The sequence below is a fragment of the Neovison vison genome, chromosome 9 (assembly GCF_020171115.1).
Source record: "Neovison vison isolate M4711 chromosome 9, ASM_NN_V1, whole genome shotgun sequence".
NCBI classification, from domain to species: domain Eukaryota; kingdom Metazoa; phylum Chordata; class Mammalia; order Carnivora; family Mustelidae; genus Neogale; species Neogale vison.
Genome location: NC_058099.1, coordinates 84957053 through 84980974, shown reverse-complemented (window position 1 = coordinate 84980974; position 23922 = coordinate 84957053). Strand labels below are relative to the sequence as shown.

The window sequence follows — 23922 nt, the reverse complement described above, 5'->3', positions numbered from 1 at the left end:
ATCATGAGAACATGCAAAGTCTCACTTCCTGTAGAGCAGCTGCTCATTTGATTACTCCAAACTCTCTTGGAGAGGCAGAGGAATACATTTGCTTATTAGATTTTTTTTTTTTAAGGTACAGGGCTAATTCCCAAGTCTGATTTTGCCTGAAGGCTGTCGAAGAGTGTGTGTGTGTGGCTGGCAGGGTGGGGGAACCCAAACTAAAACTTAAATGCCATTTAATGTACTTTGACTTTAAAATTAATACATGCCCCCCAAAGGCCAAGGACAGAGAAAGGAGAAGTGGACACAAATCAAGGAACCACGAAAGCCAAAATTAGTACTGTCCTCAAGGACCAAGAGCCAAGCTGTACTGACAGACACATGGTCTTCGGCAGAAGCAAAGCTAGAGAAAGACTCTCGCTGACACAGAGAAAAGAAAGCCCGTGACTTGCGGAATCAGTTTTTATTTCTGAGTCATACAGAGAGGCTATATATATATATATATATAATTTTTAATATGGTGTTGTTACATATCTTTGTATTATGAATCCACGTTATTTGGGGATAAATTATTTTTTTATTTACCAAAACAGACTCTAATAGATACTTTATTCTGAGCAATCTGATACATGGTAGAAAAACTTTCAAATATAGAAAATATTAGTTTGTGCACATCTAAATGAGTCTAAGGGAGCAGACTACGGAGGCATTGTGATTAGAGGAGGCATAAACGTGATGCTGTAACCAAATACTGAAAATGACAGCTTAGTAACACAAAAGCTTAGAGTAGTGACTTCCCACACATGTTGGAGCCTGTCTCAGGAGGTGAGCCCTGAGAATGCAAGGGCTAGCTAGCTACTGATGTGAGTGTTTACCTCTGTCTACCTATCTGCCTAGGGATTCGTTGTTCAGGATTCTTCTAGAATTCTACTTACTTGGACAGAATCTACAGAGTGGCTTTTCTCTAGCACGTGCACTTAATGCATCTTTTTAAGAGACTAAAATGGCAGATGCCTATCGGAACGGCGGTGCAGCCCACAGAACAGCCTGAACAAAATCAGTGACTGGGAGAGAGGTTCACGATTTCCATGTAGGAAGATGAAGCTTCCAAGAGAAGACCACCTGAGTAGTTCCCCGTGAACAGGCTAAGACAAGCTCAAGCGAAATGTGAATGGTGAGACCGTTGCCGTGCCTGGTTGACTACAACAAGACTCCCCTGTGAGGAGCTCTGTGTCCTCAGGATTGCACCAACTAAACACAACCCTGCCTTCTTCAGGCCTTTCTGTGGTTAGGGGTGCTGCTTAATTCATTCTCCAAAATGGGACACAGCTGAGCAAAAGGGAGCATTGTCAGTAACCGTGCTAGGCCAACAGCGGTCTGGGGGTGAACGTTGCAAATGTTAGGTCACTGGTCTTATGTCAACACTGAGCTCCAGGAGAGGCATAATGTGGGCTTCCAAGGGTGGAGCTGGGCACAGACAGAGCATATGTTCGAGGGCTTTTCTATTGGACAAGACAGAGGTCAGAAGGGAGGATACCCAAAGAACACAGTTCCACAAGATGTTTGGCTGAAAGGGACACAGAGGGGAACTCGGGTAAGTATGGCTTGTGGAGGAAGGAGCGCTGCCTGTGTGTATGCGCACACATCTGGAAGGTGGGTGGGAGGCAGACACGAAGCGAATGGTGTCAGCCACATCCCATCACCTGAACAAAGAGGTCTACCTCAAGGCATTTGAAAATGCAGGATGCCCAGGACTCAAGTGCCCTGGACGTCTCTCCTGGAGGTAGCCACCCCCGCAGCCCATGCGGGAATCCTGGTCTAACTCTTTAGAAAGGAAATAGTTCCGGCTTTGTGGGCCTCCTAGTCTGCTGTCTCTGCTCAGCTCGGCGGCTGCTAGAGGCAGAAGTAGCCCCAGAGAGTTTGGGCACCAATTCGTGTGGCCGTGTTTCCCTGGATACGGAAATCTGAGTAATTTTCATGTGTCCATAAAATATTAAAAAAATGTTTTTCGACCCCAATGTGAAAGCCATTCCTAATGAGAAGGCCATGTGGAAACAGGTGGTGCGCTCCATTTACCCAGCCTTTTCCAACCCCCCTGCTAGAGGCCCGCGGGTCTGAAAACACGTTGGTATTTTAAAGGGCGTGTGAAGACTCCGCAGAGGAACTTTGCAAATGAGAGGCCACACTCCTATTTCCTGTTAAACCTCCGATCAGATGAAAGTGACTGAAAGCAGCCTGCTTTTTGTAACGCCCGTGAGCGAGAACTTGAGATAAATGAAGGTTCCGAAATAATGAATTTCTGAGCAGACCACCGGACACTCGAGTCCTTGCATGCCCACGGAACATTTTGAACCAAGTTGACAGAGTGAAGCACAGAGAACGAGCAAAAAACGCCACCATCCCTCCTCAAGCTTCTCAGCGTTGAGGTCTTCAACGTTCGTAGGAGAAATGATGATTTTTAAGAAGGCCAATTCACAGAAAACACGACGCCTGATTTGATAACTAAAATAAACCTGATGTGAATTAGGAAATCTGGGTCCCTTAGAGACGTTAGAGACCATTCACGGGGCAAGACTCAAGGGGGCACACTCAGCTGATGGTGACTTCACAGCTGAATCTGGTTCCGGCTGTGTTAAGCGAGCTGAGGGTTTTAAAGGCGGAGTTCCACGGGGGACCACTTGCCCGGGGAGTGCCGAGCCCCAGGTGTTTTAAACCTAAAAGGATCACCAAGGAGAAATCCAGCTCATCTCCAGAAACGAACTCGCTCATGATTACGAGCGGACAGAAGGTATCTGATCTGTCAAGACCAGTCTGAGAGAGGAGATACCGCGCACCAAGGGTTGACAGGATATTGGAACGGAGGCTCCTATTGTCTTGCTAAGGTTCAACTGAAATCTTTGAGGCACGTAACTGGCAAAATAGGAAAATACACACAATTTCATAAAATACGTGAAGAGTAAACAAATTCCCTTACTGTTTTTTCCCCTTAGAAATTTAGAATGGCACCAGGTAGTGCAAAGTGGAAAGAAGCAGCATTCGCCCCACGTCCTCAGGGTGGATGGGCTGCAGCAGAATCGTAAAGCAGGAGAGAATCCTCTTCTTCCAAGCACGGCCAACTACGGCTTTCCTTTTAGCTTCAGGTCAATACTTGGGTGGGGGGAGGAAAGGAAGAAAACAAAGAGAAACTCAATACAAAACATTTAGGGATGATTTGGAGTGGCAGGTTTTTTTTTTTTTTTTTCTCAAAGGACTTACTGAAAATAAATCATGCAAGTTTCTTATGCCAGAAGAACCTGGTAAGTCACAACCTACCCCCACAACCCCCGTTGTCAAGGCTTTCTCTAAAATGTGGAATCTGTTTTTTTTTGTTTGTTTGTTTTTTAACAAAGCTGTTTCTGGAAGCATTTTACGCCTCTTGAAATGATCTAGGGAGGCAACAGACACGTGTGAGGGCTCGTTTCTGAAGTAGACTAGGGAACATTATTGCATTTGGGGAATAAAGGGATCTACCTATTTCTAGTAAACGGCCTTCTCTTGTGGGGCAAATCTGCCATCTGCCTGAAATAAATAATATCTGATAAGTGCTGCATTGCACGAAAGGGGTCAACAATGAAACAAAAAAAAACAACAAAAAATAAAACAAAAAAAAACCCCAAACAAAACACCAAATAAAAATCAAACCACAATGCTTTCTAGAGGCAAAGAATTTGTTTCAAAGGGGTTAGCCTACTTGATCGAGATGGATTCTTATAACCGAAGATAAGGTTGTTTTTAAGAAAGTCTTGTGGGTTCCCAGTTATCTAGAAAATAACTTGAAGACCTCCTGGGGCCACTCTCTGCTGCCTGTTAGTGAGCCTGTCTAACTTCCTGGCACCTACCAGAGAAGCAAGCTCTGGCCAGGATGCTCCAAAGAAGAATTTCAGCCATGAACAAAGAAAAACACCCTTTGAAAGCGGTGATATGGGAAAGATCTGTGGATTTCGCGGGGACCTGACTTCCTGGCCCTTCCGTCTGCACACGGCACAGTCTCCTGTGTTTTGCTGGTGGGATCTGGAGCAGCTGACGGGTTCCCTCGTGCAGCTTTGCAACAAAGCCACTGGTAGCCCAGGCTGCCTGCCCGTTTAGTTTACAGGAGTGCAAAATGGCTTTCCTTTGAAATGCCCTCAATGCTCCCACTTATTAGGTGGGGCCTTGGCCGAGTTACCTATTTTTTTTTTTAATATTTTATTTATTTGACAGACAGAGATCACAAGTAGGCAGAGAGGCAGGCAGAGAGAGAGAGGGGGACGCAGGGCTCAATCCCAGGACCCTGGGATCATGACCTGGGCCGAAGGCAGTGGCTTAACCCACTGAGCCATCCAGGCACCCCGGCTGAGTTACCTATCTTTCCTAAATGTCTAGGTCTGTATCTGTAAGATAGAGTACTCCTACCGCTCTCAAGCCTTGCTAAGGATTCAGTCTCAAGTGTTTTCATTTGCGAGGAGGAGTAGGGACTTTAGCTGCAGCAGAATACTAGCGGTAGTGGCTCAGGGTATTTTGGAAAGGGGCCCTGATAAAAATCCAAGAACAAACAAACAGAACACTTACACCAGGATGCCCGTTCTGAAATACCTCGTTTTCCACTTTTTTTTTTTTTTAAGATTTTATTTTTAAGTAATCTCCACATCTATTGTGGGGCTTGAACTCACGATCTCAAAATCGAGGGTCACATGCTTCACTAACTGAGTCAGCCAGGCGCCCGACGCTGACTTTCTGGTAAACCTTCTTGGGTTCTAGAAATGTATCCCTTCAACTCTTGGTAAACAAAAAGCTGAAACACAAAAACCTATTTACGCAGTTTATGGAAGAAGCCAGAGATAGTAAAAAATGGAGGATTTTTGAGTAAACACAGGAAACCACATGATGATTAATTTTTGAGACATCAGTTGTCCTGCGGGACCAATGAAGGTACCAGCAATCCTCCTAATTGAAGCTTCTCCAAGCAGTACCACATCCCCTGGATCGGATACACTTTTTATTTATGTAAAAATACCTTAAAAGCATACACAAGTTTTAGGACACAAACGGACAAATAGTATCCAAACTTGAAAGTGGAGGAGACAAGCACCTGGAGATACTTTTGAAAATAGAAGTCTTTGGGGGAAAAATTTACCTTGAATCAGAATTACAATACAAAAGGAATATTCCTCCCTTGTGGGCAGGGGCTGAGACTTCTATAAGCAACTTTCAGGGAGACATAGAAACTACAGGCCGTTTTGGCTTCTCAGATGTGTCAAACGAGGTTCCTCAACAACGTATCTGACAATATTGTTAAATGCTCAACACAGACTCCTGTGTTTTCTGTAGGCAGATGGGGTATAGGCGTAACTTCGCCAACTTTCTCTAAAGGGAGAGGAGAGGGCCGCATTTCATTTGAATCTTGGCTTGACTGAGCGGCTTGAAACAGCCTTTACAGGTCGTCCATTCCATATATTCGCTACAGAAGGGGTAAAATGCTTCCACGCAGGAGCCAAAGGTAAATGAAGCCCCTTATTCTTATACTAACGAAAGCCAGAAATCCAGGGCTAGAAGTGAGAGTAAGAACTTCTTGGCCACTCTTGCCCCCCAGCCTGGATCTTCCCCTTTGCGCTGGGATCAGGTGCCCGATAAAGACCGGGCTGCAGACAACGGAAGCGAGGTGGAGTCTGTTCTAAGAAGTGGGAAGTAACATTACCCTTTGCAGCATCCCCTCCCTCACCCGTGCCCAGCCCTGCCATGAACCCAAACAGAAAGCAGTGCTTTGCCCTCCCCGCAACCCCATGAGCCCTACATACAACCAAGGAGCCGAACACACAGGACAGGCGGAGGAGTGGGTAAGCCCGCAGATGCCACAGCCTGGGCCGCTGAGCAACAAGCCCTCCGCGCGGGCCTAGGACTGCAGGCCTAGGGCTCTGCTCTAGGGGGCGCTGTTTTGCGGCGGGAGAGGAAATTTGCGGACGAATGAAGGTGGCCAAAGGGACTGTTCGCGTCGCAGAACTTGGGTGTGGCAGTTTGCTGGAAGCAACTGCTGCCTTCATCTCAAAGGGGTGGGACAGGTGAAACCTTCAGAAAAATAGCTGTGAGATTTCCAAAGGTCCCCTTATGGGGGCCCTTACTCTTTTGTGGGGACCTTCTCTCTGGGCTTTTGGTCCATAAACTGCCTTAAACTGTCAGGTCGTCGCAGCCCCCCACAGAGGGGCTGCCCTATGATTTTCCATCCTTGCTTCGGACCTTGAGGGAAAGGAGGTCCAAAGAGAACACAACACAGGAGCAGACATGTTTAAGTCCCATCTTTGCCCCTCCTGCATTCCCGGGAAGGACTGCGTTCAATTCTCCACAACTCAGATCGGATCAGCAGCCCTGGCCGCAGGGCCAGGTTCCCTGGGAGCAGCACACTGCAATCCCTGAAACTGACAAGTCTGTTCCCTTAGGCAACTGAGTTTGTCCTTCTCCAGTCTACCCCAAGTTAGATCAGAGGCTGCACAGCCATTCCAGAAGGATGACCACCTCTCAGATTTCAAACCCCTGGCTCTGGAACGACAGGCTCCAATTCCCAGCTCTGAGACATTTTTCCAACTGTAAAACGTGGGACAGGTCCGACCATCTCTCTACGCCACTCTTTCCACAGCTGTAAAATGTACCTCGTAGGCTTATCTTGAGGCTAAAAGTCAGGTGACCCGCCTGAGGCTTTTCACACAGACCAGGGCTAGGGGTCAGCACTCACTAACCTGTTTGATTTCCATTTCTCCCAGGATGAGGCCACCTGGACTAGCTCATTCCTAAAGCTTCATCCAGACTCCACTGTCTCCTGGAATTTTCTAAACAAGGACCTCTTCTCCCCCTCCACCAAAATAGGAAGTTCAAAAGGAAGGGCCAACTTTCACTAATTAAAATAGATGATGTAATTCAGAAAGCTGAGTTGCATTCCTCCTGCCCAAATGCTCTCACATCTGGCTCTAATATTCCTTTTCTGCTCATTTTTGGATTAGAAAATGGAATGCCAACTAGATTTAAACTGTCTTTGAGGAATGTAATAGTGATCACGAAAGAGACGGTGTGAAGCTGGCACACTTCTCTTATAAGGTTCTGATGTGAGAAGTAGAGAACCTGAGAGCCGAACATCTGAACAGAGTTTACCCAATCCTTGGTGTATTTTTGTTTTCTTTCAGAGCCCAGCCATACAAGGCTACCAGTCACCACACAGATGTTATGGATGGTGAATTCTTACTCCTTCTCCATGGAAGACATTTCTGGATCATTGTAAAGGCAGCTAGTTCTGAGTGCAAGGAGAAAAACAAAATAGGGAGCAGGTAAACATTTTCTGCACTGTTACCACTTTGAAAGCACATGATGTTGTCTCATTGCTAATGTGGAACAAAGCTGCACCTGATTCTTTTACCATTGGTTTTGAAACGTAGTAACGGCCCATGATTTAGAAGCATAAAAGGAAGATTGAAATTCCAAACTGCTCCAGTGGTCTCTTCTGGTCTTGTTACTTTTTCCAGACTTTTCAATCTGTCTTATTCAGACAGCATGCTATTGCAAATTTTTATTTGAACCCAAATAACACACTTTATACACAAAGGACAGTCCCTCTCAAGCAGCCTAATTTTATTTGCACACGAAAAGTTAATTTTCACTTTGCACAAGAATGAGGATTTTCCTAGACACTAGAAGAAAAAATGCCAGTGTCAGCTTTCCCTGTTACAGAGAAATAATAGGACACTTACTACTACACTGCCGAGCTGTGTTTAGGTAATAGGAGTGAATCCTAAGATTAACCTAAACTGGATGTGTCCAGAAAGAAAAATGTAACTATATGAAATAATGAAATGAGCTTTCTTATGATGTATGAAAGTGTTTGTGCTTTTGGCATAATATTAGTTGCTTCTGATCTTCTGTATTGGGATCGCTTCTGGGCCTTTTGACTAAGATCAAGTGTAGTATCTGTTCTTATCAGTTTGATCTTCTGTATTGGTGGGACTCAAATTTCACCATGTGTTTTATATTACTTTCTGATTAGTACATTTCAACTTTTACTTTCACCCCTCTGGTCATATTGGATTGGCAAACAAACTATTTAAAGAGATTTTATGATCTTTTTCTTTTTAAAAAACATTTTACTTATTTATTTATCTGAGAAACGGAGAGAGGGAGAGAGAGGAAGCGAGAGCTTGAGAGTAGGGGAAGGAGCAGAAGGGGAAGCTGGGCGAGGAGGAGAAAACTTCAAGCAGATCCATGCTCACCATGGATCCAGACCTGGGGCTTGATCTCAGGACCCTGAGATCATGACCTGAGCCAAAACCAAGAGTTAGATGCTCAACCGACTGAGTCACCCAGGAGCCCCTCTACGCTCTTTTTAAATGAAAGAGTTCCTTTTCTAATGTGAATTCTTTCATTAGATAATACATCTGTTTGAACATAAGAGGGTCAGTGACTCACATCAGGCATTTAGTTGAGATCATGGAAGGCGATCTCCCTGGGAAGGACAGACCGCCTCCCTCCCCACCCCCAACCCTTCTCCCTGGTGGTCAGGTATTTTTATGGACGTTATTTGGTAACTTGAGTGAACAAGGACAGTGAGGCAAGTGTTGAGAGTAGGCTAGAAAACCTAGCGAAGCTGGAATGGAATCAAGAAAAGGCATTCTTCTGAATCTAGCTTTTCTGGTTTTTTTTCTCTTTTAACTTTGCGTACTCCTTCCAATGAAAACAGCAATTTACAATCCATTTAATACTGTTGCTCAAAGGCGGCTGATGGATTCTTTACCAGTTTCAGAATAAGCATGGCTCTCTATACACAACTAGTCCTCCCCACGTATTTTCCTTCCTGTACAGATGTCAAGTTTTAAGGAAAGCATAACTCAGCGTGAAGAAATCACCTTCTGAAAGTCAGCTAAGAGTTGGTGTGTGAGTACATGGGGGAAAGGTGAACGTTTGAAAATAAAGCAAAACAGCAGAAAGATATGTTTTGTTCCCTGACAAGGAAGATGTTTGCCTTTGGTTAGAACCAGCCTGAAGCTTTTAAGCAGAGGTCACGTGGAAGGACAGGGTGTGTCTTAATAGAAAGAACCTGGGTTACCGGGTTTCTAGAACCTAACCACAGGTCGCAGTGATCATGTTTTCTGAATCCCCAAATCATCCTACAGAGTCTGTCCAAGGACGTGGGAGCCACTTCAGAGGCCGAAAGGTAGTTTAGTTGGTGGGCCGAAATGGTTAGGTTTACAGGCACCGCAGTCCTCTGCGGGGCCAAAAGAGTCAAGTTCTTTCTCCTTCCATTTTCAAGTGGGCAAATGTATTTCAAGTCCTCACGCATGTAATGTCACCATCACAAGAAGGAGGATCAGCTAGAGGGGGGTTCAGACAGGCAGCTTACCCACGGAACTACTAGCAAGAGCAAAGCCTCCCAAGAGGTGCAGATTCTTGGAGCGTGCAGCCTTGGCGTCCCGGGAATGGGTCCGAGTTACAGACTCTCGGGCCTGCCAACTGAGGAGCTCTGAGCCGAGCCCGGGGACACCGTGTCAGAGCAAGTGCTTCAGGTGATTCTGCTGCGCAGTCAAGTCTGAGAACCACTGCTCTGCGGTGATGAACTTAATTTTATGCACATTCATCAATTTATGCAACAGAAATTTACGGGGCATCTATTATGTACTAGGCATGCTTGGTGCTTCTGTCGGGAGGAGATCAAGTCATCTCAGGCCCAGCGGTCACCAAGTGGATGCCTGGGGAGGGAGCGTGAGGGGGTGGGGAAGAGAAGAGAGGGAAAGATTGGAGAGGACGGAAGAGAAAGCTACACATGAAACCCAAAATGATAGCAGGAAGGGCAGATATATGGAGGGAGGGAAAGTCTATCGAAGGAGGCAAGATTTATGGTAATAAGGAAAGAACATAGCAATATGAGTTTATAATGGGTTTGGCTGGAAAATTATTGTTTTTCCTCTCCTCAATCTTTCCTCAATCTTTTTTTTTTTTTTAAAGTTTTTATTTATTTATTTGACAGAGAGAGGTCACAAGGACACAGAGGCTGGTGGAGAGAGAGGGGGAAGCAGGTTCCCTGCTGAGCAGAGAGCCTGATGCGGGGCTCGATCCCAGGACCCTGAGATCATGACCTGAGCCGAAGGCAGAGGCTTTAACCCACTGAGCCACCCAGGCGCCCCTATCCTCAATCTTTAGTTCGAAAACACCTCCTTAATTTTATAAATAAGTTATCATCCTTAAAAAAAAAATTGAAAGAGAAACTCATTGCTCTTTCTGTCTCTGGGGAATCTGCTGACACCATGCAAATTGAGTGCAGATAGATGCTAACAGGGCCCGCTATGCCAACATCTGGGTCCTTTGTTCCTAATTTTTTCTTTTCTTTTCCAACTTCTGGTTTGAGTCAAAGACTGAGAAGATTCTGTTAGAGTAGAAATTCAAATACTTTTGAGTATTGTTAAGTGTAAGCCGGTGTCCGTTATCTTGAAAGAAAACTGAAAGGTAGGAATATTTTAATAGGAAACTACATTAATGCCAATGTTTCTAAGGCAAAAATCTTTCCTTTAATTAATTAACTAATTAATTAACTTCAGTGTTTTTTTTTTTTTTAAGTGAGCTCTATGCCTAATGCAGGGCTTGAACTCACAGCCCTGAAATGAAGAATAGCTTACTTTTCTGAGTCAGCCAAGTTGCCCTTTTCCTCGAATTTTAACCTGAAAGACCAGCTCTGCAGACAAATAATTCTAGAGATTACCTGCACTGAAAATGTGCTGTAGGAAAAAAAAAAATCTCAATGGATTGTTCTCAGGAGGAATGGGCATTTATACTCATACAGAAAATAAAATCTTATTTATTCAGAATTTGTAGCGTTTGGATGTTGCCTGGGTTTCTCTTTTTGCAATATCTTTTAAAACGGGAAATAGCTATAGAATTTAACATTGTAAGCAACATTTTAAATGGAGAAGCTTTAATATAGTAAACATTCCAAATAGTGCTTGTCTACATTTGACACATTGGGTCAGAAAAATCCAAGTTTTTGAACTTGGAAATAAGAAGAGGAAATTACTGGGTTTTCTTTCAAAGCAATGCTGAGTTGATTCTTTGTCTATGGGCTATTTCGGGGCAGAGGTTAACTTGTACAACTTTTGTCCAACAGAGATGCAAATAATTTCTGTCCAGTGAGGAAAAGACAATCCTTACAGTTTATTTCCCTGCTGGACACTGATCCATTTTGTATCTAAACTAGTAAATTTTTTTTAAAGATTTTATTTATTTATTTGACAGAGATCACAAGTAGGCAGAGAGGAAGGGGGGGGCAGTGGAGAGAGTAGGCTCCCTGCTGAGCAGAGAGCCTGATGTAGGGCTCGATCCCAGGACCCTCAGATCATGACTTGAGCTGAAGGCAGAGGCTTAACCCACTGAGCCACCCAGGTACCCCTAAACCAATAATCTTATCCTAACATTCCTTGATAAATCACCCAATGAAATCTAGTTTCCTAAACGTTCTTTGAACTGGTTTTAACATTTTGCTGGTTCCTTCATTAAATAATTAGTTGAATAAAATTACTGGCATGTATTCATTTCATAGTTGCATTAAAGTTAAGATTTTGCCTTTCTGAAAATTATACTTTAATAATAGTGAGTAATGATTCTTTTCCTATTCATCCAAGTAGCTCAGAAGCATTGTTTTGTTAAGCAATACTTCCAAGTCACTAAATAACGTGCTTAAAAAAATCCTGGAGAGTGGCGAAACTGGTTCTAGAAAAATATTCCAAATTTTGACGTGTCATCATGTCCCTCCATTAGTATGAATTAGTGAGCTTTTTGTTGGCCTCAAAATATCTAACAATCATGTGATGTTATGTTATGTGGCAATGCCTGTGATGTGTTCCTGGGCTGTGGTGCCAAAAATTTCATGTACATTAAAAAAAAAAAAGAAAGAAAGAAACCACAGTAACAAAGGCATTCCTTAAGATGACCAAGATCCCAGGGGAAAATAGATGGTGGTGGGAATACCAGAAATTGTATCTATCGTGGGACAAAGGGAACATTTCAAGTGCAGCATTATTTTCAGGATGCAGGAATAAAACACCAGGCATGCAGGTCCTCCCAAATCATTCCTGAAATGCAAGCCAACATCACGCCAGCTGCTGAACAAAAACCAAGTCTTACTTAGCTGCTTCTGATGCTTCTCTCAGTTCTTCATCCAGTCTGCACGAGCAAAAATTATCGGTGTAGAAAAGAAACAAAAAAGAAGCAAGCACAGCGTGAGAGAGTCACCCGGCAAAGCGGAGCCAAACATAAGTGGAGCATATGTGCTTTTAGAAACCATCCTTTGGAGCACCGAGACAGGCTCCTCCCATTAGACATGGTGCCATGTCCTCCCCTTCGGTGTTTCTGTGTGTTTACTTTGTAAAGTCCTTCCTAAACGTAGATATACAAGTTGCAAAAAGAGATGAGAAACATGCGGGCTGGATAAAACCAAAAACATCCACATCAGTCTGTTGGGTAGAGTTAGAGCTTTAGCAGCCTGGGCCAGGTCAAGGGCAGATCGGATTTAGTGGGTTTCGCTTGCAGATCAGGCTGACCTCAACAGCTTTACACACAAGACAAAGACCCAGAATGGTAGACTACAAGGGACGGATAGAATGACCTCTTGCTCTGGTAGCATGTTGAGGTCACCCACGAGGAGGACACTGGTGCACACACACAGAGGGTCCAGCGAGAACTGTAGCTCGGGAGATTTTACCTCACACTTCTCTTATAAGATCTCTCTTCATCGTACCTTACGAGACAAAAAATGAATGCATTGAGGAGAACGAGCACACAGATGGAGAAAATGTCAGGTACGTGATTTAAAGAACAGTCAACACACAAGAGCAAAAGCCTAACTCCCCTCCATGCCCCCCAAGAATAATCAAATTGCCTTTGGGGAGTAGACTTATTTTCATTGGATATAATCGATGATTCAGAATTCGGAATGATAGACAGCCAATCCTCATTATTTGCAGATACTGTGTTTGCAAATTGGCCTACTTAGGAAACGTTTATCTGTAACCCCAGAATGCACACCGTGGCACCTTTGTGGTCACGTGCCGACTTTCGCTGATGGCAAAACATTTGAGCCCCTTACTGTGCACGTTCCCAGCTGAGGTTGAACAAGACAAGGCTCTCGTGCTGTCAACAAGCATTCTATCGGCCATCTCTTTAGTGCCAGGTTTTCCTTGTTTGTGCTTTTTCTTGGTGATTTCGCCACTTAAAATGGCCTCTAAGCATAGTGCTTAGGCACTGGCTGGTGTTCCCCCGCATAGGAAGGCTGTGAGGAGCCTTATGGAGAATGTGTGTTACAAAGGCTTTGTTTAGGCAGGAGTTATGGCACCATTGGTCGTGAATTCAATGTTAGTGAGTCAACAATGTATATCAGATACGGTATCTTTAAACAGAAACACAGAGAGAGCAAGGTTATGCGTTAACTGGCTCATGAAAATTCACCAGATGCTTGCAGAAATCTAGCCTCGGATTTCCCCTAGGAACAATGGTTCGGTATTTGCCACTCAGGGTTCTAGAACAGCACTGCCACAAATAACAAGAATTCACTGTAATCAGTGACGAGAAATCAGATTCAGATTGGGCACGTTTTTCTTTCATTTAAGCCCTTTGATGACAGGCTCCAGCCTAGCTGAATACTGGTTTTGGGACTGGCCAAGACCAAACCCCCTGAATGTTACTCAGTAACAGGAAGGGGCCATGGCTCATATCAATTTGAAAATGGCATAACGTGAAAATGAGACAAGGGTGGCCGGGAACAGGAGTGGCAGAAAGGACATGCACAGAATACAGATTGCACAAGACAGGAGAAAACATGGAGGTTCGGGGAGGACACAGATGGTTGTCAATTTCTTCCAGACAGAACCCTTCCTCTCGAAGAAACTTCTCCTGAACGGGAACCTTTGAAAAATGATGGGTGGCGATGAATGAAAGTGCCCCGGACATGTTTAACTTCTCCTTTAAATGGTCCCAGAGGATCGTCCCTTACAGCAACATCAGTGGGATAAATAACATTCTGGACTGCCAACTGAGGCCAGGAGGCTTCCTGAAGGCATTACATTGTCATTCAATCCTTGGGACCTTTCTATGCATCGCCCCCTACCTCCCCATTTTCTGGGTGCTGCAACTGAGACATGGAGTTTTAATAGGTTGCCTGAAGTCTTACAGACTTCCGGGGACAAGAGGAAGATTCAGATCTAATGCTAAGTCTCCAACACCCATCCCTTCTCTTTTTCCAGACACTTAACCTCCTGAGCCCCCCAGATGCCCCTCCAGTTACTTTTTTTTTTAAAGAGTAGGAGTAGCTCTAGAGATGGGGATGCACCTTTCTGAGGCAGCAGGACAGAGCGGTGAGGTAGACTGGGTATGGGAGGCCCAGAAGCTGACGAGCATCGAAGCCATGGTTACAATGATAGAAACACTGCTTGATTTGGCTGAGCCAACGGGCAGTTCTGAGCCAAATCACTATCCTGTGTTCACCTCGAATCAGCACAAGGAAAACCAAATGCATTTGTTTCTGAGCTTTGACTTCAGATAGATACATTAAGGGAGGTCAAGGAAACTACTAGAAAAGGGGATGGGAATTCCGGTGCCAGGCCAACCTAGGGGTGAATTCTAGTTCCATCTCATCCTTGCTCCTACTTACACTTTGCCTAAGTAACGTTTCTTTACTATTAGATTCCTCGATGTGTAGAAGGGGGTTTACTGTGGAGATTAAACACAAGCATGTCTATGTCCGACAGAGCATTGCCACTAAAGGCGAGTCCTTTCCTTCCAATTTCTTTTCCTTTTTTTTTAATCTAATTTTTTTTAGTCAAGGGACTCTTTTTTGGAAGTGCAAATCGGGAGGCCCATTTTGCTACCCATCTTATGGAGGAAGAAGGGGCCAGGGTTGGGGTGATGGTATCTTTATATGCTCTTTTTGAGCTCATGGTTAAATTCCTCCCATTTTTAAGCAAATAAAAAAAAATGAGTGAATCAGACACAGTGGAAGAAAAGCATGATCCACAGTAAACAATGGTTCTTTGCAACAATGAACCAAAAGGAGGGTTCATTTGTCAGTATCCCTATTTTTAAGTCTCAGCTCCAAGTGGTTGGTAATAAGTGGTTACTTACTATTTTCACAGCATGATTCAGCGACCTTCAGTCTCCATGCTTGTTCCCGAGAGGCGGCAGCTACAGTACCCTGTCCTGAGGAAGGGGTCCTCCCTAACCACGCCACCTACCACTCTGCCTTACCTTTCACCTGAAGGGAACCGTGAAGGAAAAGGATGTAGGGCAAAACAGGAAAACGGTAGCCTCCCCCCTCCCCTTTTCCCAGGGTCACGTGGGTACGTTCCTTTCTCTAAGGCGATACAGAAACCAAAGCAATGCTCAGACCCAGCGGTGTCTGTGAGAGTGGGAGACACAGGTGACAGGTTCACGGATGAATGTTAACTTCACGCCGTCCCCAAAATGGTAGCAAAATTCAAGGTGAAGTGAGCAAAAATCAATAACCCCCAGAGAAGACTGTGTGAAAGGATCTGAAAGACTAGAACAGTTCTCTACAGGCTATGAGAAAAAAAAAAATCTCTATCTATTGGAACACACTTAATATATATTTTAAATAGAAGATCATGTCATTTTCCTAGTATTCCACAAAGTTCTTTCCCAACCTCCCTCTCCAAACATGCAGTATTTCTTACCAAATCTTGGAAACCATCCAGACTTACTTGATGATGCTTTCTGGAATATGGATACAATCCATTGGGATCAGCTCACTGAGTTCTGATAAGCTATTGACATATTTAATTTTACTGCTGAATTTTGAACTAAAAAGAGAAAAGAAAAGAAAAAAGATACCATTAGTGGCTACTACATCCCCCCTAAGGCTATTGCTTCTTGCAAATCCTGAAAAATGCAACACCTTGGCTCAGCAGTTACGATAAAGAAAGACTACATATTTGAGTAGCTACAACATGCCAGATACTGTTTTAAGTGGTTTATATTTATTAACTCACTGATTTCTTCTTATAGCCCAATGACGGAGATGCTATTCTTTTTCTGTCTCTCTCTCTTTTTTTTTTTAAAGATTTTTAAAATGTATTTATTCGACAGAGAGATCATAAGTGGGCAGAGAGGCAGGTGGAGAGAGAGAGGGGGCAAAGCAGGCTCCCCACCAAGCAGAGAGCCTGATGTGGGGCTCGATCCCAGGATCCTGGGATCATGACCTGAGCTGAAGGCAGAGGCTTTAATCCACTGAGCCACCCAGGTGCCCCTTCTTCTCTGTCTTTTAAAAAGATGCTCCCGGTGGTCTTTTTAAATTCTTTTTCATTTATTTTATTTTATTTTTTTTAAGATTTTATTTATTTATTTGAGAGAGAGAGACAGTGAGAGAGACCATGAGTGAGGAGAAGGTCAGAGAGCGAAGCAGACTCCCCATGGAGCTGGGAGCCTGATGTGGGACTCGATCCCGGGACTCCAGGATCACGCCCTGAGCCGAAGGCAGTCGTCCAACCAACTGAGCCACCCAGGCGTCCCTTTTTCATTTATTTTAATTAAACTCTGCTGCACATAGGGCTGAACTTGAACTCACAATCTTGAGATCAAGAGTCACATGCTCTACTGAGTCAGCCAGGCATCCCATTATTTTGTTTTTAAAGATAAGGAAACTCGAGACACAGGGAATTAGTTAAGTGTTTGCTCAAGGTCTCACCTTCTGTAAGTGGTAGAGGCTGGATTCAAACCCGGGCAGTTTGACTGGAGTCTACACTCATTTTTTTTTTTTTTTTAAGTTTTTCTTTTAGTTCCAGTTCTTTAACCTACAGTGTTAAATTCATTTCAGGTGTACTATAGATAGAGAGATTCACGCTTCCATACATCACCCGGGGTTCATCGAAAATACCCGCGCTCCTTACTCCCCATCACTGATTTCACCCATCCCCCGCCCAGGGTCTACACTCATAACCATACATCGCAAGGCGCCCGGTGGGCTCCTGCCACTCTCCATAGTCATTGGCTTATGGTTTGTTTGGCTTTGTTTGCTTATTTGTTTTTACCAAGCAAAAATTTTTGTCATTGGTTCTTTCAGAATTTACCAAGGTTGATCTGTTTTTAAAGTATATGTAAACTCATTTACTTCTTAAGGTTTTAGCTTAAATATTGTTAGTTTTTTTTCTTCTTTTAAGTTTTAGCTGGAGAGTTCATGCCAGATGTTCCAGTGTTCAAAAACATGTTCTGTAGCTGAATCTGAATTACAAACAGCTCTCATCTAAACATTATGTTAGAAGTGTGTACATGTACAGAAAACAACATGAAATACCGCTGACACTGATCTAGGAATTTGCCTCTGGGAAGGGAGGGAGGAACAGGAACTGGTTGTTGTTGAAGGAAAAACTTGATCTTATCCTTAATAATTGGATTTTTAAAAAAGATTTTATTTATTTATTTGAGAGAGAAAGAGAGTGAGAGAGAGCATGAGAGGGAAAAGGTCAGAGGGAGAAGCAGACTCCCCATGGAGCTGGGAGTCCGATGTGGGACTCAATCTGAGATTCAGGGAGCATGTCCTGAGCTGAAGGCAGTCACTTAACCAACGGAGCCACCCAGGCACCCGTGATTGGGTGTTTTATAAGAAGAAGGCATTTGTGTACTATTGCAAACTAATTTTTAAAATGGATCATTCCACTCGAAAGGGAACTTGACCAAGCCCTGAACTTTCTTGAAGAGTTCCCTACGAAAAGGCCTCCCCGTCTACTGACCTTGCTGAGCCGTCTGCCCCTCCCTCTCCATTCAACGACTGTGAATTCTAGAAGGAAGCAACTGCAGGGTCGTTTCTCTGTTTCTCTTTCACATGTACTTGCAGCTTGACCCTGGGCCACTGGCTGTGACTTGTGAAGAACTTTGTCTCCACACAGTCACCTGTAGGCTGATAAGTCGTGGGTGAACACACACCACTTGCTGTGTGAGGCCTCTTCCTTCCTCTGGACGTTCTGAGCTAAACTCAGGTTCTGATAAAAGACGGTGTGGGGGGCAGGGGGAGCCTCCAGCTCCAGGGTAATGTTCACTAGAATGTACAGCTCTCCAAACACGCCATATTGTCTCCTTGGTGTGTCTGTTCCTGTCTGTTCTGCCTGGGTTCAGCTAATCAGTCCTGTGGTTCTACCTGGGGTCAGCTAGCCAGTCCACTTGGTTCTTCAAAGCTCACCCTGATGGCTCATTCTTCTGGAACGCCTCTCTTGATGCAGACTCTCATCTACTCTCCCCATTACCCCGGACTCACCTGCGCCCTGAGCTACATGCCCATCCTGCTTCAGTGGTACCCTGCACTGTAACTGCCCCCCTGTCTGCCTATGCCAACTGCCCTGAGCTTCCTGAGGACAGCAACGGAGCCAATGAATCTCTCAATCTCCACTTCACATTTAAAAAAAAAGAATTTCCCATCTACTTCTATCATAGGGAAAGACCTAGAATACATCTTAGTGACTTCTTTTTTCAGGTCTAAGAATTGGCTGAGCTGATACAGACCAACTCGCAGGGGGGTCCTCAAGGAGGGTCTCACAGGATGAGACTGTAGGCTACAATGTTGTTGTTTTAATTTTATATTATTTATTTGAGCGAGAAGCAGAGTGAGAGAGCATGAGAGGGGAGGTCAGAGGGAGAAGCAGACTCCCCATGGAGCTGGGAGCCCGATGTGGGACTCGAACCCAGGACTCCAGGATCATGACCTGAGCCAAAGGCAGTTGCCTAACCAGCTGAGCCACCCAGGCGCCCCCCCCCCGTAGGGTACAATGTTTAAATGTTTGAAATGTGTTTTCTTTACAGGGAGGCGGACAATTGGGTTCAAAGCCCGAGTCTTTATTACATTAGACCTGGGGTTGGCAAACTATAGCCCATGGGCCAAAGCCAGCTTGCTGACTGTTTTTTTGCAGTTCTCCAGCTACGAATGGTTTTTACATTTTTAAAAAATATTTGAAAAAATATCAAAATAAGACTACCTTATGGCATGTAAAAATTTTTAAGAAATTCAATTTCAGTGTTCCTGTATCACGGTGGCCTGGAAGACAGCCACACTTCCTTATCTACACGCTGCCCGTGACTGCTTTTGACCGAGCATAGGAGCTGAGCAGCCGTGACTGAGACCAGATGGCTCACACAACCTAAAATGTGTACCATCCGATCCCTCACACAACGGGTTGGCTTGCTCTTGCTGTAGACAATTTACCTGACCTTCCTAAACCTCAGGGAGGTTTCCTATATAAAGGAAACAGCAAACAGGCCCTGCTTCCGAGGACAGTTGCTATAAGTAAATGAAATAATGCCTGCAAATACTTGATAAATGTAAGCCACTGTTTTCTGTAATTTACCACGATACTATTTGCTGTAATTTTATTATTGTTGCTAGACTTATTATCTTGAAGCTCCCTTCAATAAATAAATAATTCAATAAATAATATTGAAGGGAGCTTCATACATATAAATAATAATAATTCAAATAATAAATAATTATTTTTGGTATTCTTACAGAAATATTTGGTTATTTATCAAGAAACTTATTTGTATTATAGCTATAACGCCCAGACTATTACATAGATGTCAGTGAATGAATACAAACACTAATGTTTTCTTTTTTTAACCCATTAAACTCAAAAATTTTTTTTTCTATTTTTAAGTAATCTTAACATCCAAGGTGGGACTTGAACTTACAATCCTGAGTTAAGAGTCACATGCTCTACTGACTGAGCCAGCCAGGCTTCCACCATTAAACTTTATTTTTTAATATTTTATTTATTTATTTGACAGAGAGAGAGAGGTCACAAGTAGGCAGAGAGGCAGGCAGAGAGAGAGGAGGAAACAGGCTCCTGCCTGAGCAAAGAGCCTCATGTAGGGCTCGATCCCAGGACCCTGAGATCATGACCTGAGCTGAAGGCAAGAGGCTTAACCCACAGAACCACCCAGGCTCCACCATTAAACTCCACCATTAAACTTTTTATAATTCTTCAGTGTGCATTGATTCCTACACCCCTATCAAAGCATCGTCTATTACTAAAATAAATGTTTTTTTGTATGCCTTACATATTTCATATCATTTTTAAAAGCAACTGAACAGAGCTTGCTTTGGCAGCACATATACTAAAAGCAATTGAACACAGTATGGTAAAGAACTAAACTTTGCCAGAGGGAAACTAGGTTGAATGATGTCTCTCAATTGTTGGCAGTAGAAGACAGAAATGCTGTATCTCAGTAAATGCCCAGTGAACAAAAGGATGGATCTGGAAGGCACAGGAAATTCTACGTAAAAAATGAAGTTTTTAAGCTTTCAGTTGTTTTTTTTTTTTTTTTTTTCCAGAAGTGATCAGAGTGTTTCTTAGAAATTCATTAGTAACTCTGAAACAGAAAACTTTCAATTGATCTATTCTGCATCCGGATGTTGGGTAAGACTGTATTTTATCCGAAAGCGCTCTAGGGAATACATACTGTCCCTTTCATTTAGCTGTTCCAAGTCTTTTTTTTTTTTTAAAAAAAGATTTTTATTTATTTATTTATTTGTCAGAGAGAGAGAGAGAGAGAGAGAAAGTGTGAACACAAGCAGGCAGAGTGGCAGGCAGAGAGAGGAGGAAGCAGACTCCCTGCTGAGCAAGGAGCCTGATGCGGGGCTCGATCCCAGGACTCTGGGATCATGACCCGAGCCCCAGGCAGCCGCTTAATAGACTGAGCCACCCAGGTGTCCTTAGCTGTTCCAAATGTTACCACATTATGAGGCGTGTTTTATTTTTCTTTACTTCCCCAAAATGTAAGGTTATATGGTATCTAATACAACAGAGATGGTGAATAACTATTCATGGAACCAAGAATCTTCATAGGACATCAAAACAAGCTCTCAAAATGGCTGCCCAGCCTCTTTCCCTAAGTTTGCTGGCCTACATGATATTTGTTCAGAAGAAGAAGAATCAGGACAGCCATTGCTTCTGATTCTGTCCTTGGTTTGTCTTTATTTTCCATTATTGTGTGATTCTGCCTTTTCTATTCTCTACAAAATACCACTCACTTTAAAGGTCTTCTGTACCCATCTGGAATGTGGCATGGAATTCCCACCACTTCATCTGTGTTATAGCAAGTAATAAAGAGGTAATGTTTTGTGATATTGGTGAAAATTAGTCATTATAATAAAATAATGCTCATTCTTACTTAAGGTTTCTTGCTAGCTAGTCCAAAATATCTTTCTAGGAAAGCCAGAGGCAAAATATGTCTTCCTAAATACTACCTCAGTTTATGAATTCATATTTATGACATATTTTAGAAAACCACTAGTAGCACCTCTACTTTTCCTATAACAACATACCTTATAAAAGGTCGTGTCACAGCAAGGATTGTTCTGATGAACCAAGATGGATGAACAATGATGAATGATTTCAAATTCTTCCGCAACCTGTTTTTTTAAAAAAAGTTAAAAGAATTACTCATAACCCATTTCTAGCAGGAGTTAAAACAGAAAGTATATCCCCAAATAAGAATATTTTACTATTAGAGAGTTCTAGGTAAGTTACTATTACCTGATGGGAAGGTACAGAATGACCATGATTAATTAAAAAATACTTTCTGAGATCCCATTTGTAACTTGTATGATGCCAACCTCATGTTCCCATAGGAATCCACATAAAAATAGAACGGTCGTATTTCCAGAGTGCTTAAATGTAGAACTATCGTGGTATATTTTTGCTTAACAATGCTTTTCATTTTTGCCAGCATTATCTTTACTATTTTGAAAAGAGCACACTCTTACCAGCAACTTAGCCAGTTAATTGGACAGATGAAGCCTTGGTGTCTTCTTTGTATTATGAAACAACTGACAGTGTATCATGTAGTTATCCAGCCTTCAGGTTACCATTTTGACATTCTTAACATTTGGGCATGCTTTTCAACATTAGCAATGCTACTTTATAAATGTTTAGATCAGTAGATGGACCTTCATTAATATAAGATCATGCAAGGAGCCACATCTAAGCACATGCCACCCTTATCAGAGACACCGTTAAGTTTGTAGGTTTATGACAATTTTCCTGTGGTTGGGAATATAACATATTTTGTTCTAGTTGAGCCAGTACCGATGGAAGTAAAGCATCTTGGGGAAAAGGTGCACCAAGGCACCAAACGGACTAGTGGTTAACTTGAATGATCAGCGAATAATGAAATAAGAGTATGACCGTTGCCCAAACCAAAACAGTCCCCAGACACAGAAACGGTATCAAGGTCAAGTGAAACTTGTGGCGAAACTTGAAACTTGTCACGTGAAACTGGCTTACCAGCATAAATCGCACGTCCCTGTGGCCAAGAGATGTTCCCTACAAACATCTACAAAAATTTAGAATAGACTTGGTCATCAGGTTTGAGATGACAACATCCAACAAAATCTGGATTTATTTCAGATTTGGGCCATCGAGGGACACGTCTCTTAATATTTTTATACATTTATAATTCACTATCTGCACAATTGAGTATTCCTAAAACGTGATCACATTCTTGGTAGATGACCGGGAATTAGAAATGGGAGTTACCGAGGAAGTCAAAACAGGGATTAAATACTGGAGCCCACATACCGCCTGTCAATCATCTGGTAGCATTTCTTCATCCAGCCCAGCCCTGGCATCTTCCGTCTTGGGGTTGCTCCGTTCAAGTACACGATCATATAGTCCTCAGCTACCATCAGCTCTAAAGTACTTATTACATATCTGATCACAGGAAGGAAGAGGAGTGTTTTCATTTCCCACGTGAAACAGTCATCTTATTTATACTCTAATTATAGGACTTTTAAATAATAGGGAGTATGACATTGAACAATGGTTGTGCTTATTACCTCTTTACCTTGAAAAGATTGCAGTTTCCTAAGATTATCTCTCTGAGAGTGAGCATTGCTCATTTATTTGTACGGTTATCTTTTTTTTTTTTTTAAATGCAGGTACACTAAAAAAATGTGTGGGTTAGAGCCTAAATTTCAAAAATATCGACAATGTTATCATACACCAAGGGCCCAAGTGAATGACATAAATGAATCTAGGTTATCATCAGCCTCAACAAGAACATCTTATCAAGGAACAAAAGTAACACTTTACCCCAAGGAAATGTTACAGAATTTTAGAGCGCAGGCAAAACTGTGTTTTGTTTTGTTTTCAACTCATTCTGCTGACCAAAGAGTTCTTTTAAAGGTTTTAGCCTCTTGAGTAATATTCCTTGACAGAGATTTCATTGACTTTTCATCAAAGGCTGAGAATATTCTACATCCTCTGTCTCCTCTTCTTAAAGATGCTCTATCTGACATGACATGCCCCAGACATTCACTCCAAGCACTTTGTCAGAAGTATCACTCACAGGAAAAGATTTTCCATGACATAGTGGTAATCCGCCCGACTGCTGTCTGGCAGAAAACAGGCAGCAAACACAATGATGGCATTTAGGCCGTCCCCATAGTAGCCTGGGGGACAAACAAAAAGACATTTGTAACCGGCTGAAAGCTCTTAATAAGGTAAAATTTAACCTAAAGGACAAATCTGGAAGCCTTGACAAGTGTGTGTAAATAGATGTAATAGGTATAATCTTTGAGTATTTCGTACACTATACTTCCATAGGTATAAACACATAAACTTACTTTTCCGTAAGGCGTATGTTCTATAGTCTTACATATACAGTGTGAATATATTTGCAATAGTATATCCACTTATTATGGACAATTATGTGTTGCACATTGTCATGAACAGAAAATACAAACACTCAACCTACCAAAGGATGGGAATTTTGACTTACAGATTTCTAATTTATATAATACTTCTGTCCTTTACTGGCCGAGGGGTTCTGTTTGATTCTCTTCAGCTTTTTTTAGTTTTAGACTCTGGCTAATTTAAAGGGAAAGTTTAGTCACCGAACCACAATATA

At 42.9% G+C, this 23922-nt stretch overlaps 1 protein-coding gene and 1 pseudogene across 6 annotated transcripts in view; one reads left to right on the top strand and one right to left on the bottom strand.

Annotated features, from left to right (window-relative positions):
* Positions 1-430: 430 nt before the first annotated feature.
* PRUNE2 (prune homolog 2 with BCH domain) overlaps positions 431-23922 on the bottom strand; it is a 256469-nt gene continuing 232977 nt past the window's right edge. For 2 of the 6 annotated variants that reach the window (XM_044265857.1, XM_044265858.1), the window contains 7 exons: positions 23362-23464; positions 22593-22724; positions 21338-21424; positions 15732-15830; positions 12145-12183; positions 7229-7276; positions 431-3129 (listed from right to left, as the gene is read on the bottom strand). In XM_044265857.1, coding sequence (XP_044121792.1) covers positions 3099-3129; positions 7229-7276; positions 12145-12183; positions 15732-15830; positions 21338-21424; positions 22593-22724; positions 23362-23464 — 539 coding nt within the window. In that variant the 3' untranslated portion in view covers positions 431-3098. Of the gene's footprint in view, positions 3130-7228; positions 7277-12144; positions 12184-12721; positions 12758-15731; positions 15831-21337; positions 21425-22592; positions 22725-23361; positions 23465-23922 lie in introns of all 6 variants that reach the window. The other 4 variants (XM_044265859.1, XM_044265860.1, XM_044265862.1 and 1 more) reach the window with 3 other exon arrangements.
* On the top strand, positions 7909-8031 carry LOC122917933 (annotated as a pseudogene).